This window comes from Chroicocephalus ridibundus, chromosome 9 (genome assembly GCF_963924245.1).
Source record: "Chroicocephalus ridibundus chromosome 9, bChrRid1.1, whole genome shotgun sequence".
In the NCBI taxonomy this organism is placed as follows: Eukaryota; Metazoa; Chordata; class Aves; order Charadriiformes; family Laridae; genus Chroicocephalus; species Chroicocephalus ridibundus.
In genome coordinates this window covers 33221052-33243012 of record NC_086292.1, presented here as the reverse complement: position 1 = coordinate 33243012, position 21961 = coordinate 33221052, and the positions used below count along the sequence as shown (strand labels likewise).

Here is a 21961-nt window from a genome sequence, read left to right as displayed (position 1 = left end):
AGGGATGCATCTACAGAAGACAGAATCCAACCCCCCAAAAAAGCAGAACATGCTGCTTTTGAAAAAAGGCCTGCTTTTCTTGGCTTAAGGTTAATATATGGTGATTTGCATCCAAGTTTTCTTAAGAGGTCTGGAAACTGGCACAGGTTGTGAGCCCCTGGTATGGTGAAATTTCGGCAGGGGTGGGATTGCGGCAGCAGGCAAGCCAAGAGGAGGAGGGCTGTAATCAGGGCAGCTGGTGGTGCCGGGCAGTGTCCCAGGCCTGCTTTTATTGTCTCTTGGCTCCCCAATGGAGCTGGTTTCATTGCTGCTTTTTCAGAGGATGAGGAGTTACGATGGGAGTAAAAAGATGTTTCTGGCTTGTTTTGGGTGGCAGGGGCATCTCTGCTGCTGCTGCGACTCCTTTTAAGGGAAGGGAAAGGAAAGCGTGGCAGTGTCTTGCTGGTTCTTCCTCGCTTGCTGATTCTTCTGGAGCTGCTGTTATTTTTTTCTTGTGCTTGTTGCTGGCCATGGCTCCCGAAGAGAAGGAAGCAGATCACTCAAAAAAAGGAAAAGGATAGTAAGTTGGAAGGTAGAAAAATATGCACGCATTTTCCATAAAACATGTTTATAAGTTTTACTTTGGTAACAATGAATCTTCTTTTGCCTTCTGAAAAGAAACATCCATATCTTTCAAATATCTAATAGTATAGCCAGGGTTAAGCTTTAAAAAAAGAAATATCCTGCTCTGACTGGCTGTGAATAAGCAATTGTTTGTTACCCACTAAAGCAGTGAGGGTTATGAAAGTGATTGCGTGTATACTGTTACATGGGTGACGTTTTCTACATTTGTGGTCAATGAATAACTCACCAGAAGAGACTTCAGTTTTTATTTTCTTAGCTTCTCTTCTTGCCTGCTGCTTTTCCACTTCAGGAAAGGCCTCCCTAATGCCAGACTGATTCCTTCATTCAGTTCAGAGTAGCTTTGCAAATAAAGGAGATGCTCTGCCCTGAGGATGAGAGTAGCCTTAAGCTTGGGCTTTTGCTGCTCCTTAACCCTTTGTATTGTCAAGCAGTAGCCTGAAGGTGCTTTTTTAACGATTATACATGTTCTAATGGGAGAGCTTGCTTAAAGTCCTCTGGCTGCTAAGTCTCTGCAACACTGTTGGGCACCTGCTGACTTGGTTCACACAGTTACCGAAATAACCCATCCTTTGTCTTAGACCACATTCACCCCTTTCCACCACGCTTTTGAAACTGAACTTTCACAATTACTTCATCTCTTCATATTAGTGGATAATTTTAATCAATTTATATTACATAGGCACTAAACAAAAGGCTGTAAAGGACTGATGAAAATGAAGCGGTTGAATTAGCTGTAGGGATGTGCTCCTTGGGATGTGGGAGTTCATCTGTAGGTCTGCGGGCTACCAAATGCCACGTAACGGCTTGGTAGGATGGGGATAGTCCTTTTTGCTGAGAAATTTCTATTTCCCATACTTGTCTGATAAGAAAGTTTGGGAGTTTTCTCCTTGCTGGTAGCTGAATAAGCCTTTCAGACGCACTGGCATTAATCACTAGTGCAGTGTGTGTTACCTTCTCCCCCCATCCGAATCTCTTGCCCGCCTGTGACCAGCAGGGTATTGCAATGCTGCTCTCATTCCCATTCCTTCTCTCCCATTGACTTCTGGTACTTTTTTTTTTTTCCTTCCTCTCTCAACTTACAAGCACTGCACTTTAAAAACAAAACAAAAACCTGTGGTGTTCCTGTCACACGCTTTTTTTTTTTTAACCAAACCATTTGTTACTGTTGACTCCAAAGTTACTAACAACTTTCTAACCAAAAAAGTTACTCTATCAAAAAGCAGCAATATTTAATGTTATTCACCATCTCCACCTCTTTAAACTCCAGCATTTCTGTATCCTTGGTTTCTAACTTACTTCCTTTGAATGTGTGAAGTGAATGGGAGTGTAGAGTTGGAACGTGTTCTGCAGATGCTCTAGTAGCCGTGTGACTGCTAAAATTGAATCTTCTTAACTGACAGTTACCCGAATTGTGGGAGGGGAGAAATGCCGTCTGCGCATGTGTGGTTGTTCATGGTAGGGAGGGACACTTCACCCAGAAATTTCTTACTAAGAGTGGTTGGTTGAGATTCAGAGGAAGACATTTTGTACCTGTAAAAAGAAAAAAAAAATAAAATAAATCTTACTACACAAAGCGACATTTTTTCATGCTGAGATTCAGGGGGCGAAATATCAGGAAAAAAACCCCACGGAATTCTGCAACTACAAAAGTAGTTTTCAACTGCTTCTACCAGGCAAAAGGCAATGTGTGTTTACTTGGAGTTCCTGCATTTCAAATCTTCATTTCAGAAGAATTTGGTAAACTAACCATAAAATGTATTGGTTTGTTGTGACTGCGTGGGCTTTAAAAAAAACAAAAGCAAACAAACAAAACCAAACATTTTAAGGAGAAATTAACCTATATGCATTGTTGTTTCATTGTCAAGCTGGAAGATGGCAAGGCCATAATTCTGCATCTAAGGAGAAATTAACCTACGTGCATTGTTGTTTCATTGTCAAGCTGGAAGATGGCAAGGCCATAATTCTGCATCTGTAACTTGAACTGTCATGCAAGGCTCTTAAACATGCATTTGGTCTGATTGATATATGAAAGCTTTGAGTCATATCTTGGGGAAAAACAACCCTGCTCTGTCTTCATGGGATACTGTTGCCTATCCTGAGGCTCTCCTTTGACAGATCTTCAGAGTATAACAACGTAAAATTGACATGGTGCAGTGCTTGGTAACTAGGTTTTGATTTTCTGGATTAGAAACAAGGTAAGAGGCATTCTGGCTTAAAGTGAGGTGCTTGAATGCCTTGATTGCTGCTCTGATGTCGAACTTGGTCTAACTTCATGTTGGTCATTTTTTGGTGTCCATATTTTATATTTGTTTGCAGTTTGGCTTTGTATTTTTTTAATTAAAAAGCAGTGGTCAGGTACATAAGCCTGATCTAGGTTTCTTATATAAAATTAATATGGTATGATTTTGTTTTCTGTGGTACTGATACTGTGCTCTTCTCCTACCCCAAGGGAAAAATAAACTGGAAGAACTCCAACTAATGCTCTTAACTGAGTGATAAAACAGTAACACTGAGCTGTGTATAAGAGCAGGGATGGAGGCTGTCTGCAGTTGGCTGATTGGATTTGGTTTCAGGAATGTGCTGGAAATGTGACTTAGAATCATGGAGTAATTAAAGTTGGAAGGCACTCTAGAGATCAGCTAGTCCAACCCTCTGCTCAGGGCAGTTCTCACTAAATCTGGTTTATAGAGTAATTGCAGCACAGCGAGGTCAGAAGGGAGCCCTGGAGATCATCTTGTCCAGCCCTGTGCTCAAAGCAGGGTTAGCTACAGCAGGTTGCCCAGGATCTTGTCAAGTTGAGTCTTGAACATCTCCAGGGATGGAGATTCCACAGCCTCCCAGGGCAGCCTGCACCACTGTTTGACCACCCCTGTGGTTTTCAAACCAACCAAGCAAGCAGGTAACATCTGATTGGAATGTCCTGTTCCAAGTTGTGTCGGTTGCTGTGAAATTGTGGTCACAGCTGTGTACACTTAATGAGCTTCACTTGTATACTTCAACAGAGCTTATTTTACTTTGATGTGAGGCTGTAGTTCGAGCTTTTACATTAACAGGGCTGGCTTACAAACTGTGCCACAGGCAGCTGCTGTCCATGGAGTTGAGATGCGCTGCTGGGGAACTGATACAGGTAGAAAAGACCACATACACAAGTGTAACATTTGCACAAGCGTAATAAGAGGGAGGGCGTGTTTTTGATGGGGGAAGCTAGTAGAAGGGAGTGTGTACATGTGCTAAAAGAAGTGCTTTTCAAGTTGCATCCTGAGATATAAATAATTAAAATATCACATGGAGTTTCTTGAAGATCCTGGTTTTGACATGATTTGGGAAAACATCAGATCTGAGCTAAGGTTAGCCTTTAAATTAGGAGAAGATAAAAACTTTCAATTACATATGAAAAACTATACTCTAATTTTGGAACACTTATGCCCTCATAAAACTGACCCAGGTCAGTATGGTAGAGAAATTACTTAAACAAAATAAAACCAAAGGCAAAGTGCAAGCTGTTTGTGCTTTCCTTTTGGCACCATCATTTGCAGGGGGAGAAACATGGCTCACCATTCTGCTTTTTAGCCTTTCTGTCCTGTTGTGACTTTTGGTTCTGTCTTGCTAGCATACTGGCCTGGAGTAGCGATCTGTGAAACGCTGTTTGCCAGTGCTTTGGAGTTTATGATCCTACGTGATTTCACTGCCAGCTGGAAAGCAAAGTGGAAAGAAGCAAAACAGACAAGGATCCCAAATCCTGAAGCACAGTTTTCCCACGCCTTAGAGATGGTGAAGCTAGTAAGCTTTGCTTAGCTGCTGGCTGATACTGTTACCAGGGTGTTTGAGTGGTACTCTTCATCTAAAGTAACTTGACCTAAGATCATTTGAGATGTGTCTGCATTTGGGTCTTATGTTCTGGTTTGTTTTGCCTTCTTATTCCTGAGTGCCAGCCTTCGGCCATTCAGGGATAATGATATTTGCTAGGCCTGTATCAAAAACACTTCTATAAATACTCAGATTTAACTGGAACTGTAATCCAGTATTTAATTATTTCACTAAAATGCAATATTCCCCCAAATTTCTGCATACTGTTCTTGTTTAGGGCTTCTTTGGAAGGAGGGTCTATTCTTTTTTGTGTTGAGCAGCAGCAACACAACAAAAGTACATTATGACCCTGAGAGATCAGAGAGCTGTCTGTGATGTGTGAGGCTTGGACTTGAGAGGCCATTCTGGAAAAGTGAGTCGTGCTAAAAAAGAAGTTGGGTATTACATGGGATGAGTTAAATACTGAGCTTTTTTTTTTTTTTAGTTTTGAGAGAATAGTGCCCATAGCAAAAATGTCTGAGCAAAACTGTCTTGCACAAAAATTCATCAGGAAAGCTAGCAGAAGGGACACTCTTAGATATGTGCGGTACCTACGTGTTCAAAATACAGCAAGTAATCTTAGGAATTTTAGAGCAGGAAGCAGTGGAAATTGTATTTAGTAAAGTAGTATCCAGTGGAAGGGCATGTGATTGTGGAAGCACAGGGAGAACTGAGTGGAATGGCGAAACAGCCTAGTTATTATTAAAAATATAAATTAAGTTTAGTTCTAGTTTTTCTTCTCAAGGTTGCTGATCATGATGTAAAGATGACTTCTGTTGTCCAGGCAGTCAGTACGTACTGTTGTAGTAGAGACTGATCTAAGTAAAACTAAGTTTATTTTCTTAACATGTGGTGTTGAGAGTTCTGTTGTGTTGCTGTATGTTGTCTTTTTTCTTTCTTTTTTTTTTTAACTTGGATTGTACATTGTCGTCTGAAGACCAGCTTTAATAATACTGTATTTCTTAATACAGACTTTTCATGAGGTGGCCTGTTGAATACAGACAAGTGTTTGGCAGGAGTGGAACTCTTGACTAGAGCTTGGGACTCATGCAATGTGTGAAACGGGGCGGGGGGGGTGGAAATTGCACTGCGCACTGCTTTACTTTCAGGTGTTGAGTACATCTGCTGGAGAGAATAAGGTTAGTATTTCTGTTTCCAAAATAGATAGTCGATGTCACTTCCATGGGTGTACAGTCAGACAGAAGGTGAGACTGAAGATTGGCTTCTCTGCTTCAGTGATGAATGAGATACTTATTGTTTTTTTTTATACAGATCTCCCAAGAGAATGCTGTAGTGGGTGTTTGCTCCTCCACTTAGTGTTGCTGTGTAAAAGAGATAATCAACGAGCATCAGGTGCATGTTGTTTTTCTCTGCAGCAGTCCCTCAGCTGCTCTGTCTGATCTCTTGAGTCTTTTGACAAGAATACGTTCAGGGAAACAGTCTTTCCTCCTTGCAAAGAGTGATGATCAAGTGAAAAACAAGGATATAGGCTGCCTGCATGGTCTCACATGGAGACACCACAGTTGTGAGTGCAAGCAGCCAGCTTTGGCAGTGCGCGGTTTGCTGCCTTATCCTGTCTCAGAGTACCCTCCGCTCTGGCTGTGCCCGCTCTAGCGGTTACCTTCAATATTGGAAATAGCTTGTGTGGCTCTAAGATACCCTGTAGAGTAGATGTGGCACATTGCTTATGGTGTATAAAGACTGTGTAAGATAAAGCTCTCGTTTCGATTGGTAAAATCAGTCTGATAATAGGATTCTGCCCTCACTGCACTAATTGCAGCGGAACAACTCTTAAAAAATCGATTTCCCCCCTCCCCCCCCCAGTCAGCTGAGGGCTTTTGCGATAAGGCAATTGGAGGGAACGTGTTGGAATTTAAGGTGGCTGTAGTGTAACTAGGCAAGGACAAAGGTGAGTGTCTGTAGGAAGTCTTCCCGGTCAGTGCTGGAAGCAACACGCTGCTGCAGTTGAAAGATGCTGGGTGCAGGGAAACGACCTCTGCATCCCCTGCCTGGGCTGCCTGAGGGAGATTCAGTTTTCCTTTCTGAACTTCCTCAGGAAGCTGCTTGTTTTGGACATTGACTTCTTTTTTTTGTTTTTTTTTTTTTTAAGTGAATGATGAATACCACCCCCTTGATAGCCAACAGACCTGCAGAAATTTTTGTAACAGTTGCAAGTGCTAATTGTTACGATAAGCACTTTTAATTCTTGTTCCCACAAGTGCAATCAAAATGTATTGATTCTTCATTTAACCTTTAAAGCTTTGAAGCTCGATAGCATCCCACTGCTGAAGTGGACTTTCCCAAGAATAATTGAGAATTAGTCTTGGAAGCCAAATAGAAATGCAGCAAGATGATGGATGAGGGGTGTGAATGTCAGGTGTGTCTTTCTGAGAAGACTGACTCTAAATATTAGCTTTTTTTCTTCTTTTGATACAGCCCCTTACAAGTTCCTCTTTCTCTGCTCTTTTTTTTTTTTTTCATGCCTTGAATAAGAAAACTATTCCTCAAGGTTGTTAGGATTTTATCAGGACAATTAGGAATGTTTTTAGATGTCAGCATTTTATCGGAAGTAAGGTGTACACAAAAGTTACAATGTGAGGCTGCGAGCTTGGAGCAAAGATAGTGTTCTTCAGATGGTTGAGGGTGTGATCCGGGCATTCAGTTTCTTGTCGTTTGCTTGCTGTGGTTGAAAGGGTGAGAGCAGGGACTTGGATCTGTCAGGGATAGCTTTTCTCTCTATTGTGTTTTGCGGAGAACAGAAACAATATGCCCCCTGAGGTAGCAGAAGTAGTTGCTTTACTTTATTGTCTGCAGGACAGCTGTCAATGCTGATCTGCAAAACCAGGTTTGTAAAGATGCTGGAAGTCCTTTATTGCTTCCCATGGTAGGTTACTCTTGCGTTGGCCAGAGGAAAATCTGAAAATCTGACTGTTCTAAGGTAGATACCTAAATATGATTTCCTCTGAAATTGTAATCATCTCATTGTCCTTAGTGGGAGATGTGTGGAAACCTAACACTGTTTGTTTATAGGAAATTACTGTTGAATTTTATTAAGAAATAAGGTGGTTGAAAACTCCTTTGACCACATGTGTCAAAACTTGATCATAATTGAGCAAACAACTGCTTAAAATCTAACTTGTTGTTCTTGACACGCTTCTTATGAAAATCAGTTCAGTTAAACCAAGAAAGATAATTCCTCTAGTAAGTCACCTTACACTTGCACAGAAACACTGGGAAACTATTCTGGCTTTGATTTCAAGACTAAATAGGAGCTTTGGCCTTAGTCTGAGTGCTTCTTCTAGGTGTAGAAGTCTAAAGGAGTAAGCTTTACCCTGCAAGAAACTTTCGCCTTGGGAACCTTGCATTATTTTAGGTATGAAATACTAATTTCTGTGGCTGTTGTTTGAGTCTTTCCAAATGTGACCTTGAACTGCCTTCGCAAGCCCCTGAGTGGCTCCGGTGCTGCTGCTGATCTCGGCTCTTCCAGCTGCAGAGGAGGTAAAACTGAGCAATGCAAACCTGATGGCATTGCGCAGGCTGGCAGCCAGCAAGGCTTGTTTCTTCCTTCACGGTGCTTGAAGGGAAAATCTTGACGCATAAGTACAGAGTTAATCCTTTGGGGAAATTCAATCTTGCATATGCACGCATGTGCCCGGGTGCATTTGTGAAGGTAAAAGACTTGTATAAGAAAAGGCATGTTTTTAAAAAAGAAAAAACCTTGGCCTTTGAGAAGCGGGAAAGAAATGTGATGAGAAGGGGAACAAAAAATGTTTGTTGTTGTTTGAAGGACCCTTGTGGCCCACAAAGGGAGCTTTCTGGAAAGGTGTTTACTTTCATGTTTATATCTCAGGGCAATTTCAAAGATTAAACAGTTGAACAAGATTTGATACTTCCAAGATTCTGAGCAAATTATAAGTTGCATTGCTTCCATACTGATGAATTGCATCTCCATGTATGACCTTATCCTTTAAATAATAATAAAAAACACCCCAAGCAGCAAACACATCCACTTGCTGTATATAGAGCTGGGAATGCTACTAATTATCTGCTGTATAAGGGTGTTTACCATTAGTTTAAGGAAACTCTTGATTTTAATAAAGCATAAGCATAAAGTGAATCTTTTTTCCAGCACTGAAGTCACAATACCATCAGTCTCTTTATTATTTTTATCCTTAATACATGTAGAGAACCATAGCTAACATAGACATAGTTTGTCCCTTTGCCTTTCAAAGATACTTAATGGTCTCTGTAACATTAGGTTCTCAAATATTCCTCGTTTCTGAGGTGTTAGGCTGTATGTATTCCTCAGTACCTGCTGAGTCCCCTTGATTTACCCTAAATCAGCGGTGGGTAACATTGGGGTGCCAAGCTTGGCACCAGCAGTCAGCAGGGCTGGCACCGTCACTGCAGACCTATGCCGTCTGCCCCCACTCCTTAATTACAAGCAGTGTTTGACGTTTCTAGACACTTGGGAATTAAGTCCTTGCAAGATTCCTGAAATTCAAATGTTGCATGAAAAACAGAGCACTTTGTGGTCAAAGAGCGGCATCACAGCAGGGACCTCAGCTGATGGCAGCACCAGCTAGTTCTTCTGCCTCGGCTGTCAGTGCTTAGTAGGGTGAGTACCTTCACAGGTCTTCAGCAGACTTCTCGGTCTGCTGTGAGTGAATCCAGCTCTTCAGATGAGAAACGAACTCACGTAAGCAGTGTTTGCCCAAGCCAACAGCTCACCTCGGGCTGCCTTTGAACTGTTTTCGCTGTTCTTGATTGGACTGTTTGCGCATGCAGAAAGAATGAAAATAACATATTACTTGGTTTGCTATCTAACTAATGGATGTTTGATGTTTCCAAGTCTTGTGAATTTGAAATGAACGTGTTAGTAAAATCTAGGGGAGGTGATGGCAATAGATGAGTAGAGGAGATGGTGTCAGCAAGAAAATGGAGGAGAACAAGCAAAGAAAGTGGAAAGGCTGAGCTTCTACAGAAAGGAAAAAGACATTAAAAATGGCAGCTCTAGTCAGTAGATTGAGCGGTGAGCACCCTGTCCAGCTTTGGGGAGGCTGGTGAGTTATGTGGGTGCTTTTCTGGGGGTTTGTCTTGTTTTTCTGTGAGGTACTAAGTCTTCTCACAGTTTGCAGGAGCATGGTTGATAGGTCATTTCCATTTTTCTTAGTCATTGCTTAGCTGTTTTTGTTATCCCGTTCCAACCCTGGGATTGCCAGTTCTCCCAGATCCAGTGGGAGCGGTGCTTAGCTGGTTAAACTGGGTTTTATCAGTCTTTGCCATATCCAGAACCAGTTGGTGTGTTTGTACCAACTGTGAGTCACAAGCCCTCGGTGCGGTGGAAAGCTGGTGCCTCGTTAGCTTAGTGGCTTCCCCCGAGCTGTGCGGCGGTGTCCCCGACCCCCACCCCCCCCCCCGGCACAGCTCTACCTGGGACAAACACAATAATAAGCCAGTCTGGTTAACTTCTTTGGTAACTGCAGATAGAAATGAGGCAGCCTATTCCAATTAAAATGTGAATTGCGACTCTTGCTATCCTTTACTGGATTCCTCTTGCACCTTTTTCTGAACAGGAGCTACTTAAAGCTTTTTCTTTTAGAAATTTACTTGCAGAGATAATTCTTCACTTGTTGATGAGATGCTTAGCCTGAGAAGCTCTTGCCAAAACTAAGACAGAATGAGAGCGTTTAGAAATAGGGAAGAAAATCAGTATTCATTAACCGTTTAGCAAACAAAATGTTCTGGTTTGTTTCAAAGGTGGCTTTGTGTGTGTAAATTGTTACTGGTTTAATATATATTTGGCCTGCTTCTAAAAGGCTGGAGAGAAGTAATCTAATTTCTGGGGTAGAGTTGAATCAATTTGTAATGCAAAGGAGTAACATTTGGTAGTGAATGGAGGGAGAGAAAAGCTGTTTGAATGAAATATATCCCAATTAAGTTGCACCAACACTTTCAAGAGAAGTGAACCCTGAAAGGGAAACGAGCAGTAATGTAGCACGTCTGAACTGATGCAATTAGAGCATGGAGAGGGGAAAAGACCCACAGCTTTCTGGAGTCATGAGAAGAACTCACTTTTTAAACCTAGTTGCAAATTCTTGATGTGATGAAACTGGATAGAGTTTTCAGGGGTATTGATTGTGAGAGTAAACGCTCCTGCTGCTGCTCCTTGTTATAATACAGGACTGGATTGACAGGTAGGAGTACTTCTTGTAGTGGCTGAATTACTGTAACTGAAACACATCAGGAGTAAAGGAGATTTTCAGAAAAAGAACACTCCCATATTGCAGAGGTGTTCCAGTTCTGATTGTGTTCTGTAGTTAGTGGAGTTAGGGTATGGAGCAAAACGCTGGGCACTCCCTCTGGAAAGGTGGAAAATGCGGCAGCGGGTTAGCAGGAGGCTGCGTGCTGTTCGCTGTGTGTTTCCTGCTGCCTTCCTGACTGTTTTCAATTGGCTCTCCTGGTTTATCCTCCCTCACGCCATCTTCCCTTTCCAAATGTTTTCTCGTGGTGGCACAGTAAGTAGTGCAAGTTTCTGCTCTTTTAAGCAGAAATGCAGGTATGTAAATATTGTCATAATGTTACTATTTAATCTAACTCCCTCAGAGAGGACCTGGTTTATTTCTGCACTGCTACTGTTCACCAAAGACATTCGCCTGCACTAAACTGTGGTATCTGTTAAATGTGACCTGTATGCATAATACAGTAGCACAGGTACTGTAATCTATAGCTCTGTGTCATGAATTAGTGGTAATCTGAATAGAGTTTAGAACAAGCAAAAGGAGAACATTCACAAAAGTATGAAGTATATAGGTTAGAATATGATCACAGTGGAAAAACTGAAAGTGGGCTTTGGACAGGCTTCAATTACTGTACACTTAATGAGCAATCGAGAGACCCTACATCACAAATGCTTCTTGCCTTTAAAGTTCTTTATAACTTCAAGTTCTGAAATACATAGTGATTAGAAATCTATTTTGCCTGTTCTTCCCCCTGCCCCCCTTCCCTGGAAGCACGGGAAGTTCAGAAGTGACATAAAGACAGGAAATGTGTAACAAATGCGCCAGCCCTACTTCTCGGTGGCTATTCAATATGAATATTAATGTCATTTTTGAGTGTAAGTTTCTATTTGTGGCATTGTACAGTCGTTTGGTACGGCTATTGACAGTGAAGTCTGATCTGTGGGTTTTTCTCTCCTTAGAGCACAACAATGGAAGAAACAGCTATATGGGAACAACACACAGTGACTCTTCACAGGGTAAGTCCGTACAATTGGTTGTGTGTGCCTAACGCAGGATACTGGTAGCTTTTGAAAACAATAGGAAAAAGCCAGATGTCAGGAAGTAAAAGGAAAGGAAACTGTCATATTCCTTTGTTTAAATTTAGAAGTGTTGTAAAAGCTCCATTTGATAGTAGCTCTGTTTGTTTGTTGGGTTTCAGAGATAAGCCTGCCTACAAATGACCATGCCAGAAACAAAGCTTTAAATTACTTCTGTATGTAGCTGCAAGTAGTTAGAATTCTGTCTAAGTGTTCACTACAATTGTCCTGTAACCATACTTAAATGTTTTAGAACTTTATTTGCAGGGGTGTGAAACAATGTAGTTAAGTATAAATAAGTGTTCAAAACTGCCTTATTTGCTTGCCACTTTCTTAAATTAGTGGCTGAAAATAGTGATTATGGGTGGTCAAAACATGCATCTTACACAAAGCAGCATGTTCTAGGGATTGGTGAATAAAATGACAGCTTTTATGTTTAGACTGACTCTTACTTGAGTTACTCTTAAATTATTTCTGATGTAGCTATTGTGAAGCTGTGCAAGAGAGGCAATAAGGAATGAGCTGCTCAGGAAAAGTCAGAAGAAGGTGGGATGCCATTTCTGGCAGCAGCTTAGTATTAAAGCGGACATGGAATCATGGCCCAAATAACTATATGTATGTGTACAAATAAATCAACTGGTCTGATAAAATGTTAATTCTGTCCAAACCTATTATCTCTTGGCTCTAATGAGTTTAATGTTGTTGATTGGAAATAACCAGTTTAGTACCTGCCCTCTTGAAAGCAGTTACGCTCAGTCTGACCAGAAGGCTGTCTAACAAAGTACCCTGCCTCTAGCTGCAACCGCGTGTTGAAAGACAAGTACAAGTAAAGCCAAAAATGTATAGTGATACTTATCTAGGCTACTCCTCAAGCTTCCAACAATTTTTAGGTCAAGTTCTTGAGCAACAAGCATTACTTCTATATGTAATTGCCCTTTATGTTTCCTTCTTGAAGCTGTCCAGTCATCCCTGGAACCTGTGTAAATCAAACACTTTTTTACTCATATTACTCATTAAATCAGTACTGTCCTATATTCAAAAACAAGCAAAAAATGCTATAGCCATACAAGGTTGGCTGGTAGACTTGGTCATAGCTTAGTTTCTGTTGAAGGGGATATTTTTCTGGTTAAGTAGAGCAGTAACTTCATTGAAACCTGGAGATGACAGGTTCAGTCAGTGCGCAAAGGAATAAGGAGATGCTGCAATATGGGGTAGCCTTGAACAGATTCCAAAATGATACGTAGGAACTAGAAATCATGTCTTGGGTTGCTCTTGCAGCATAGTCATATCCTTGTATAGGATAGAAGTGAAAGTGTGATTTGATTATAATTTTGATTATGATATTTTATGTGCCAAACTCCTGCCAGCTGTACTGGTGTAACTGTTTTGTTAGCTGAGTAAATATCTCTCATTTAGATGTTGAAGGCTGATGGCATGTACTGTTAATAACTTTGGCATTAATTTAGCCAATTAAGAACAAACAAACAATGTTTTCGATCTGCCAGATAACAAAAGCAAAACTCTTATGCTAAAGTTAAGCAAACTGGTGCTTAGAATTTGTCCTCAGCATTGGAAAGAGGATGTAGGAGAGCAACTATATATTTGCTTGTGGGGCTTTTGGTTTTACTTTTTATTTGTGACATTCTTGTAGTGTTACATTATCAAGTAAAAGAGGTTACTTTGGTTTATTCGGAAGGAGTGAAATGCATCCAGATCTTAGTTATCCTCAAAGATATCTAGAAGTTAACAGAATTGGAATAGACTCGAAATGCCACTCTGAGTGGTTGCGGAATATTTTCTGTGTGAGTTTATCTGCCTCGCTTGGCTGAGCTACAGAACTGCTAGAGACCATCTACTGTCAGCCACACAAAAAACTTGAAGAACGGAACTTGCTTTCTCTAGTGAGGCACACTCAAAAGTCGCTTTGATTTGTGGCTTAGCTGAAGGCAATAAGCTGGCTGTGAACGATGGAATTAATGACATCTAACAGGCGCTGAATTTCTGCAGGGTAGGTGCAAGTCAGGCGTCACGTTGCTCTGGCTTCCTGTTTTATTGGTACGCCTGCAAAGCTCCTGGGATTCACCAAACTTTTTGGTACATTCTGTCAGTGTTTGCCTTCAGAAAGGAGGCTAGACAAGTCATTGGAAGAATGTTTGGAAGGAGTTAGTTTGTCTGAAACCTTAGTAAGTCCCCCTGGGAGAGGCAGAGATGTCCGGAGTTGGTGTCAGTCTAGATCAGCTCTTGTCTGTTGCTGAATGGCAAGCAGATCTGTTGTCTCTCCAAGTGCCCTAAAGAAACTACATAACCGTGGTTTCTTTTTCCATTTTAATTGGGTTTTTTAATGGTATTTCATCAAAACTAGGACTGCTAACATCTATTATAATGAGCAGCCTTTAAAAACAGGGGGGAAATGCAAGCAGTTCGTTAGGTGGCGTGTGTGTTAGCAAAGCTACATAGAATGTTCTTGACTACATTTATTCCTGTCTTGAGACTAATTTTTGTCCTGTTGGTAATTCCAGCACTGACAATTTTACTTTGTTTTAAGCCTGTGCTCTTCTCTACTACCATTCCATTGCTGTTGTGTATGGCAGAGTAGGATTCCTTTGACTCTTCTTGGGCCTCATAAAGGTAGCCAAATCTGTAAAACAAAACCCAGTTTTTCTAGTAATAATCGAATTTTAGGAAAGTAGATATCATTTGTGTGCAATTTCTTTCTGAAGAAAAAAAAGACGACGACACGTTAGCAGGTACTACATAAAGTATTCTGTGTGTGTAGTCTACTAGATTAGCTTTTTAACATGTTGATGTGGGGGGTATTAAACATTTTTAAAATGTTTCTGCATTGTTATAGGGGGCAATTACTGATTTATAAACCAATTCATGGCAGTTCAGAAGTGTTGTTACATACCTTGAAAAACTACGCATTTTGTTTTTTGAACATGTTTTGACCCTGTAATGGCCCTTTAAAAAGGGGATAGTATGGTATACAAGCTTTGGAAGGTGAGCCTTACAAAAGAGAAGGTAGTGTTTTAGGGAGTTCCTGTTGAAGAATGCGGCTTTGCTCACTTCTTTTGAAGAGTTTCTTTCTATGACCTTAATTTTCCAGAGATGCCATTACAAATTAGGGACAGAGTATACTTAATCCCAGTAGTTGCAGTGTACATGTGTCAGTTCAGGCACTTTGATATGGTTCAAACATCAGATTTTTTTTTTGTTCAATCCATCTGCTTCAGGTGTTCTAGAGAATCTAGAACAGAGCATATGAGCAGTCTGACTGTGCTGTGATTTAACGCAGTATTTGGTAAATTCCAGTACTATTGTCAAAAGACTTACTCAGAAGCTTTTGTGGGGGAGAAGAAGCTTGAACTTCTACCCAGGAGTTTTTGTTCCCTTTCTTTACTACCCTTCCAACTTCCTGAGCTGCTACCTTAGCTCTAAGAGGTTGAGCCAGTCTCAACTTCAGTTAAAGCTTATTGGGTAGCTATGGTTTATCTTTTATTAAGAGATCTTCTGTTTTTATATACTTAACTGTAAAGGGGTTTAAGGAGGAAGTGTGCACTTTGTGTATTATGTGTGTTTCTTTATACTGGGAACTCAGTTCTGTGTTTCTGTGTTGGATGTGCCTCCTTTCCCCAAAGAACAGAAACCAGGTATGTAACATACCTTTTTGCTTCTCCCATGCTGCCTTACTGTGGGACAGCAAAATAGTACAGTTTTTTTTTCTTGTGTTGTCACTACACCAGACAGGTGAATTCGATGTGGCAATTTTTTGTTTGTTTTTTTAATGCAGTTTTGGTTAAGATGCATGTTTATATCTTGTATAATCTGTAGTGATTAACATCTTGCTATTTTCAGACATGTCTAGGAGCTAGGCTCAGTTTTCTGAGGATAGTTCAGTTTATTGTTTATCTCAAGAGGATGTTAGGCAGCAGGATAAAATGAAAAGTAGTAGGGTGAGGTTTACTAGAAGGTTTCTTATTTGAGCTCTTAAATTTTCAAAAAGGTTTGGGGTTTGATTTGAATTCTCTAGTGTGGAGTATTTCTTAGGATTTTGATTTATGTTATTGGAAAGACTTTATCAGAATTGTGATCTCTTTCGAGTGCTGTCTGTATATGAGACTGTGTTTCAGGGCTTCTTGAAAAGAAAATTAAAGTATGAAAGTAGTTGTCTTAATATTGGTGATTTGGTTTGCAAATCTACTCTGAAAAAAAAATAGAACAGCGAGCAGCAAAATAAGGTTTACAGTGAGTTTCTGCATCTCTGCTGGCCTTAACCTGATGATTGTATTTCTATTCATGAGTGGATAACTCTGAGAATTTTTTTTGTTTATAGTGTAAGGAAAGATAGAGAATATTTAAATGAAGTTTGACATAAATGTCTCTGTTATTATCTCTCTTCTCCCTTTCCTTCCCCACCCAAATATAGTGCAAACTGAATTCTGTTTGTTAGAGTAATGGAAAAGTGAAAGATGAAGCAGTGTCATGAGAAAGGGGAAATATTACTGTTTTGAAATGTTTTTTTTTTTTGTTGCGTGTTTTCATAGGCTATTATATATTCTCTTTGTTGACTAATTAAAAAAAGAAAACTGAAAGAAAATCTCAGCTCTGCTCATAGGTAGTCATGATGAACCTTTAGACTGTCCTGCACAGCACAGGGTTTCGCTTAATTCTTGAATCCCAGCCATAATTTCTGGTTGATCTGTCTGGAGTGCCTCTTGAAAAGATGTCCAGTGTTTCTTTAATGAATTAAAGTCATTGTCATGGCAGTCAGGTGAAGTCCCTGGTGGCTGGAAAAAGGGAAACATTGCACCCATTTTTAAAAAGGGTAGAAAGGAGCACCCTGGAAACTACTGACCTGTCAGCCTCACCTCTGTGCCTGGGAAGATGGTGGAACAGATCCTCCTAGGAGCTATGTTAAGGCACGTGGAGGACAGGGAGGTGATTTGAGACAGCCAGGGTGTCTTCACCAAGGGAAAGTCCCGCATGACCAACTTAGTGGACTTCTATGATGGAGTGACTACATCAGTGGACAAGGGAAGAGCTACAGATGTTGTCTCTCTGGACTTCTGTAAGGCCTTTGGCATGGTCCCCCACAACATCCTTCTCTGTAAATTAGCGAGAGATGGATTTGATGGGTGGACTGTTGGGTGGTTGCATCCAGAGGGCAGTGGTCAATGACTCAACGTCCAGATCACAGAATCACAGAATGGTAGGGCTTGGAAAAGAACTTTGGAGATCATCTAGTCCAGTCCCCTGTCAAAGCAGGTTCACCTAGAGCAGTTTGGACAGGAATGCATACAGGCAGGTTTTGAGTATCTCCAGAGAAGGAGACTCCACCACCTTTCTGGGCAGCCTGTTCCAGTGCTCTGGCACCCTCAAAGTAAATAAGTTTTTCCTCATGTTGGGATGGAATTGCCTGTATTCCAGTTTGTGCCCATTGCCTCTTGTCCTGTTGGTTGGTGTGACTGAAATGAGTCTGGCCCCATCCTCTTGACATCTGCTCTTCAGATATTTATAAGATGGGGATCAATGACAAGTGGTATCCTTCAGAGGACCTTATTGGGACCAGTACTGTTTATTATCTTCATCAGTGACATAGACAGTGGGATTGGGTGCACCCTCAGCAAGTTTGTGGACAGCACCAAGCTGGGCGGAGTGGTTGACGTGCATGAAGGATAGGATGCCATCCAGAGGGTCCTGGACAGGCTTGAGAGGTGCGCCCATGCAAACCTCATGAAGCTCAACAAGGTCAAGTGTTAGGTTCTGCACGTGGGTCGGAGCAATCCCAAGCACAACTACAGCTGGACAGAGAATGGCTTCTGAGCAGCCCTGAAAAGAAGGACTTAGGGGTGCTGGTGGATGAAAAGCTCAACATGAGCCAGCAATGTGCTCTAGCAGCCCAGAAAGCCAACTGCATCCTGGGCTGCATCAAAAGAAGCATGGCCAGCAGGTTGAGGGAGGTGATTCTGCCCCTCTACTCTGCTCTAATGAGACCCCACCTGAAGGGAGTACTGTGTCTGGCTCTGGGGCCCTCAGCATAGGAAAGACCTGTTGGAGTGGATCCAGAGGAGGCCACAAATATGATCCAAGGGCTGGAGCACCTCTGCTATGAGGACAGGCTGAGAGAGCTGGGGTTGTTCAGCCTGGAGAAGAGAAGGCTCCGGGGAGACCTTATAGCAACCTTCCATTAATCAAAGGAGGCCTACAGGAAAAATGGGGATAAACATTTTATTAGGGCCTGTTGTGATAGGACAAGGGGTAATGTCTTTAAATTGAAAGAGGGGAGGTTTAGACTAGATATTAGGAAGAAATTTTTTATGATGAGGGTGATGAAGCACGGGCCAGGTTGCCCAGAAAGGTGGCAGATGCCCCATCCCTGGAAACATTCCAGGTCAGGTTAGATGGGGCTCTGAGCAACCTGATCTAGTTGAAGAGGGGTTGGCCTTTAGAAGTCCCTTCTGGCCGAAACTATTCTGTGATTCTATGAAAATGAATGTAAAGGAAGCAGTAAGGCCTACCCCTCCTCATTTCCCCACACTTGTTAGGCTGATTTATTTTCTTCATACCTGGCAACAGTAATTGCTAACTACTGAAATCAATTTCTGAACAGTAAGTCTCCAAATCTTTGTTTTAATATTGTATGGTCCTATTGACTGCTTACAGGCTAAAGCTGGCCTACCTTTATGACCTCTCTTTTGGGGGGGAAACAGGTTTTTCTGAGCGGTAATTACTGTCCGAAAAGCTGAATGTTGTGTTCTTACAGCTAGATGCAGACTGCCATCTTGCTTCTGCTGTCACTGTACGGTTATGAAACTCACTGCTAAAGCTGGGTCATGTTTGTCGAAAAGTCTGAAAAAGAAAGGGCTAAGTCTAGCAGCATGGAGTGTATGCTTTGTGAAAGGGAGAGGAGGATTTGACTGAAACCTCGTCATTTCCATCCAGTGACTGTATTTTGCATAGTCGAGATTATGCATTTTCCAAGTCAATTCATTTTGTAAAATAAATTCTTTAGCAAAATACAGCATTTAAACGGTAATATTCTTCTGACACTGTTTTCTGGGTGGTGATGGAAGAGATAGATAGTTCACAAATCAGTTATATTTAGAAAGTTTATTTCCCACCCTCACTGCTTCCAGGCAGAAATGTAAGCAGCATTGTTGTATCTTGAAATATCTAACAGAAATAACTTTTCAGAGGCACTGACCTTGTTGTAGTGGCAGGTCACCCTAGAGGGAAAAGATTGAAGCAAATTACTTTTGTTAAGATGCAGATGATTTGCAAGTGCTGACAAGGTTTTGATGTATTTAATGGTACAAGTGATCTTGGTATTATTCCTAAGAATGGAGCCTGCAGTCATACCACTGCGTGCTGAGGTCCTGTCGGTTCCTGAGCAAAGCGAGGTCAAGCTGGGTAAATACCGTAACGGGAAACCTCAGTTTTGCAGGAAGTGATATGGGTTTGGATCAGTATCTCAACGCAGTGGCATTCTATGTTGTGCTTACTGAAGGTGGAGGCCTTACTGATGACCCCCTGAGGGCCAGGCCATAAAAATACAAAAGGGAACTCTAATATTTTGCTCTTTGGAGAGATGGGTAGTTAGTCTAAACTCTCTGCCTTATAAAAGTGTTTTTTAATTTATTTTTAATCTCTCTCCTGTTCTTGGATTGCATAGCATTGTGTGGTTCATTGATACTTCTTTCTTCCAAAAAGTTGTGTTCATCCCATAGGACTTTCTGTGTTTGACACCGGAATGTTAATTGTGACCATGTAAATATCAGAAAGTAAAAATATTTCCCTTGTCACATTATAGGCCCCTGGATTTGGATTTGGTATTGCAATATCTGGAGGAAGAGATAATCCTCACTTTCAGAGTGGTGAAACGTCAATAGTTATTTCTGATGTGCTGAAAGGAGGCCCAGCAGAAGGACTGCTACAGTAAGTGCCAAACTACACCTGGATTCTGATGGGGGGGGCATTTGTCTTCGTCAGTGGTAGCTTTACCTCGGAATTGTTTTGCTCTCAGATACCTGTTTGTAATACAGGTAGTTTGTTCAGGGGCACCCATTCCCCAGTATTTTCCCCTTGGCATAAAGTATTTATATTGTGCATTGTGATGTTTTTCATTTAGAGAAAATGACCGTGTTGCAATGGTTAATGGAGTTTCAATGGATAATGTCGAGCATGCATTTGCTGTTCAGCAGCTGAGGAAAAGTGGGAAGAATGCCAAAATTGTAAGTGAATGTCTTGAAGATTTAAGGCTACTTAAATTCCACAGTTATAGAGCAAAAGTGAAATGGTGTAATGTCTGCTGTGAAATACATGCATGATGCAAGGTACTTGAATAATATCTGTGTGATGCCTCAGGTTTAAGTGATGATCATGCCATATTTATCATAGGGTCACTCAAAATTTTTTTAAAATGTGAATGATGATGTTTGGGTAGTGTGGCACAGGATACTTCAGACTCCTTTTCTGTAAAGTTCTTCTCAGTTTGCCAAAAGCTCCGTTCTCAGCTTTGTTTAACATTTCTTTGCTTTCTTGAGTGCACTTCTATCAAGTTTTTCAAAGGCTAAAGGACTTTACCCACTGTTCAGGCACTAACATAGTTCTTTTTATGCTCAGTAAACAGTTTGCCAAAATAAAGTATAATTAGCTTAATTCCTATAATTTTGTAGGCTTATTCGAAGTGGTTGGCTTTTGAACTTTGCAAAACAGAACAGGTCATCACTAAAGGGTAGTAATCCAGCTTTCGGCAGAAGTTTGAGATTTATGTTACAAAAAATAGAACAAGAATGCACAATGTTTAACAGTTTCTTAATTTGGGAAAAGAGACTTTTAGGGCTTGTAGAAAAGCTTTTGTGCTGACAGATTTCTAGTGCTCGTGTGCTTTAACACAGCTGCAAAAAATTGTGTCTTGTCTTGCATTTGTAGATTTAGCAATTCTTTAAAGGATACACAAAACACAATATGTGGCGAGCTGCACAGGGCTCTTAGTATCTTAAATCTTGATGTGTATATTTATGTAGAGAAAAGCAATTAATGAAAACTTTGCAGTATAACTTGGTTCAGTTCTGTAACATATGGCAAATAAACCCCTAAACAGGGTTGGGTCTTTCTCTGGAAACAACTGTCTACATTAGTACAAACCAACTTTGAACTTACAGCGGGAATGTTCCCCTTCCTCTGTGGCTAGCATAAACATTGCTTTGGAAGATTGGGAGGTTTCAAAGTTAAGGAGAGTTACTGTCAATAATACACTGAGTACATGGTAGATTACATGTTAGCAAAAGAAGTTTTTAGTAGTGCCAGTAACTGTTTTGTGGGCTTAAGCAAAGAGAGAGGGCATTCAAATACACAGCTCTGAAGGCAGAATGTCACATTAGGCTAAAATGGCTGTTGTTCTTACCCTTTTGCCGCTTTTACAGAAGCAAGAAAGGACTAAAACAACTGTGAAAACGAATATACCCCTCCCCTCAAAACCAGGTTTCTAGTGATCTGTATTTATGAGTCTTCTGTATTAATTGGGTAGAATTTTATAATGAGGAAACAAGAATTCAAAGCATTCACAAACACATCTGTATGTTTTCTTTTGAGTCTTGGGATTAGCTTGGCTTCTGATATTTAGTAACACCGTTAGCATTACACAGACAGAGGCTCATACCTAGTGTTTGGTTGTAGACTATCCGAAGGATGAAGAAAATTCAGATTCCAGTGGCTCGACCAGAACCTGAACCAGTGTCTGAAAATGAGGACGATAGCTATGATGAAGAGATACGTGATCCAAGAAGCAGCCGTGGTGGTCCAAGTGCCAGCAGAAGGCATGAGAAGAGCTGGGTGAGAGATCGAAGTGCTAGCAGAGAGAGAAGCTTATCACCGAGATCAGACAGAAGGTCGGTTACTTCCAGTCAGCCTGCAAAACCTACCAAAGTAACACTGGTGAAATCAAGGAAGAATGAAGGTAACTTGTATGTAATTCTCTTGCTATGACTTCTGCTGGTTTTTAAAGGCCAACTGCTTCAGTCAATGTTGTGTTAAGTGCCTTGTGGACTGTATGAACAGTGCTGTTAACAGCTTCTTTGCCCACTTTACTGGTAGCTAGCTGCAAACTTAAAAACTACTGTTGTATTTCTGGTGGTATTTTTCATATTCTGAAATACATCTGCTTAATTAAGG

General features: G+C 41.0%; 1 protein-coding gene across 11 annotated transcripts in view; it reads left to right on the top strand.

Moving 5' to 3' along the window:
* The window catches only part of TJP1 (tight junction protein 1), a 164221-nt gene that overhangs the window by 105774 nt on the left and 36486 nt on the right, over positions 1 to 21961 (top strand). For all 11 annotated transcript variants that reach the window (XM_063346816.1, XM_063346815.1, XM_063346813.1 and 8 more), the window contains 4 exons: positions 11672 to 11728; positions 19599 to 19723; positions 19917 to 20019; positions 21467 to 21746. In XM_063346816.1, coding sequence (XP_063202886.1) covers positions 11672 to 11728; positions 19599 to 19723; positions 19917 to 20019; positions 21467 to 21746 — 565 coding nt within the window. The remainder of the gene's footprint in view (positions 1 to 11671; positions 11729 to 19598; positions 19724 to 19916; positions 20020 to 21466; positions 21747 to 21961) is intronic.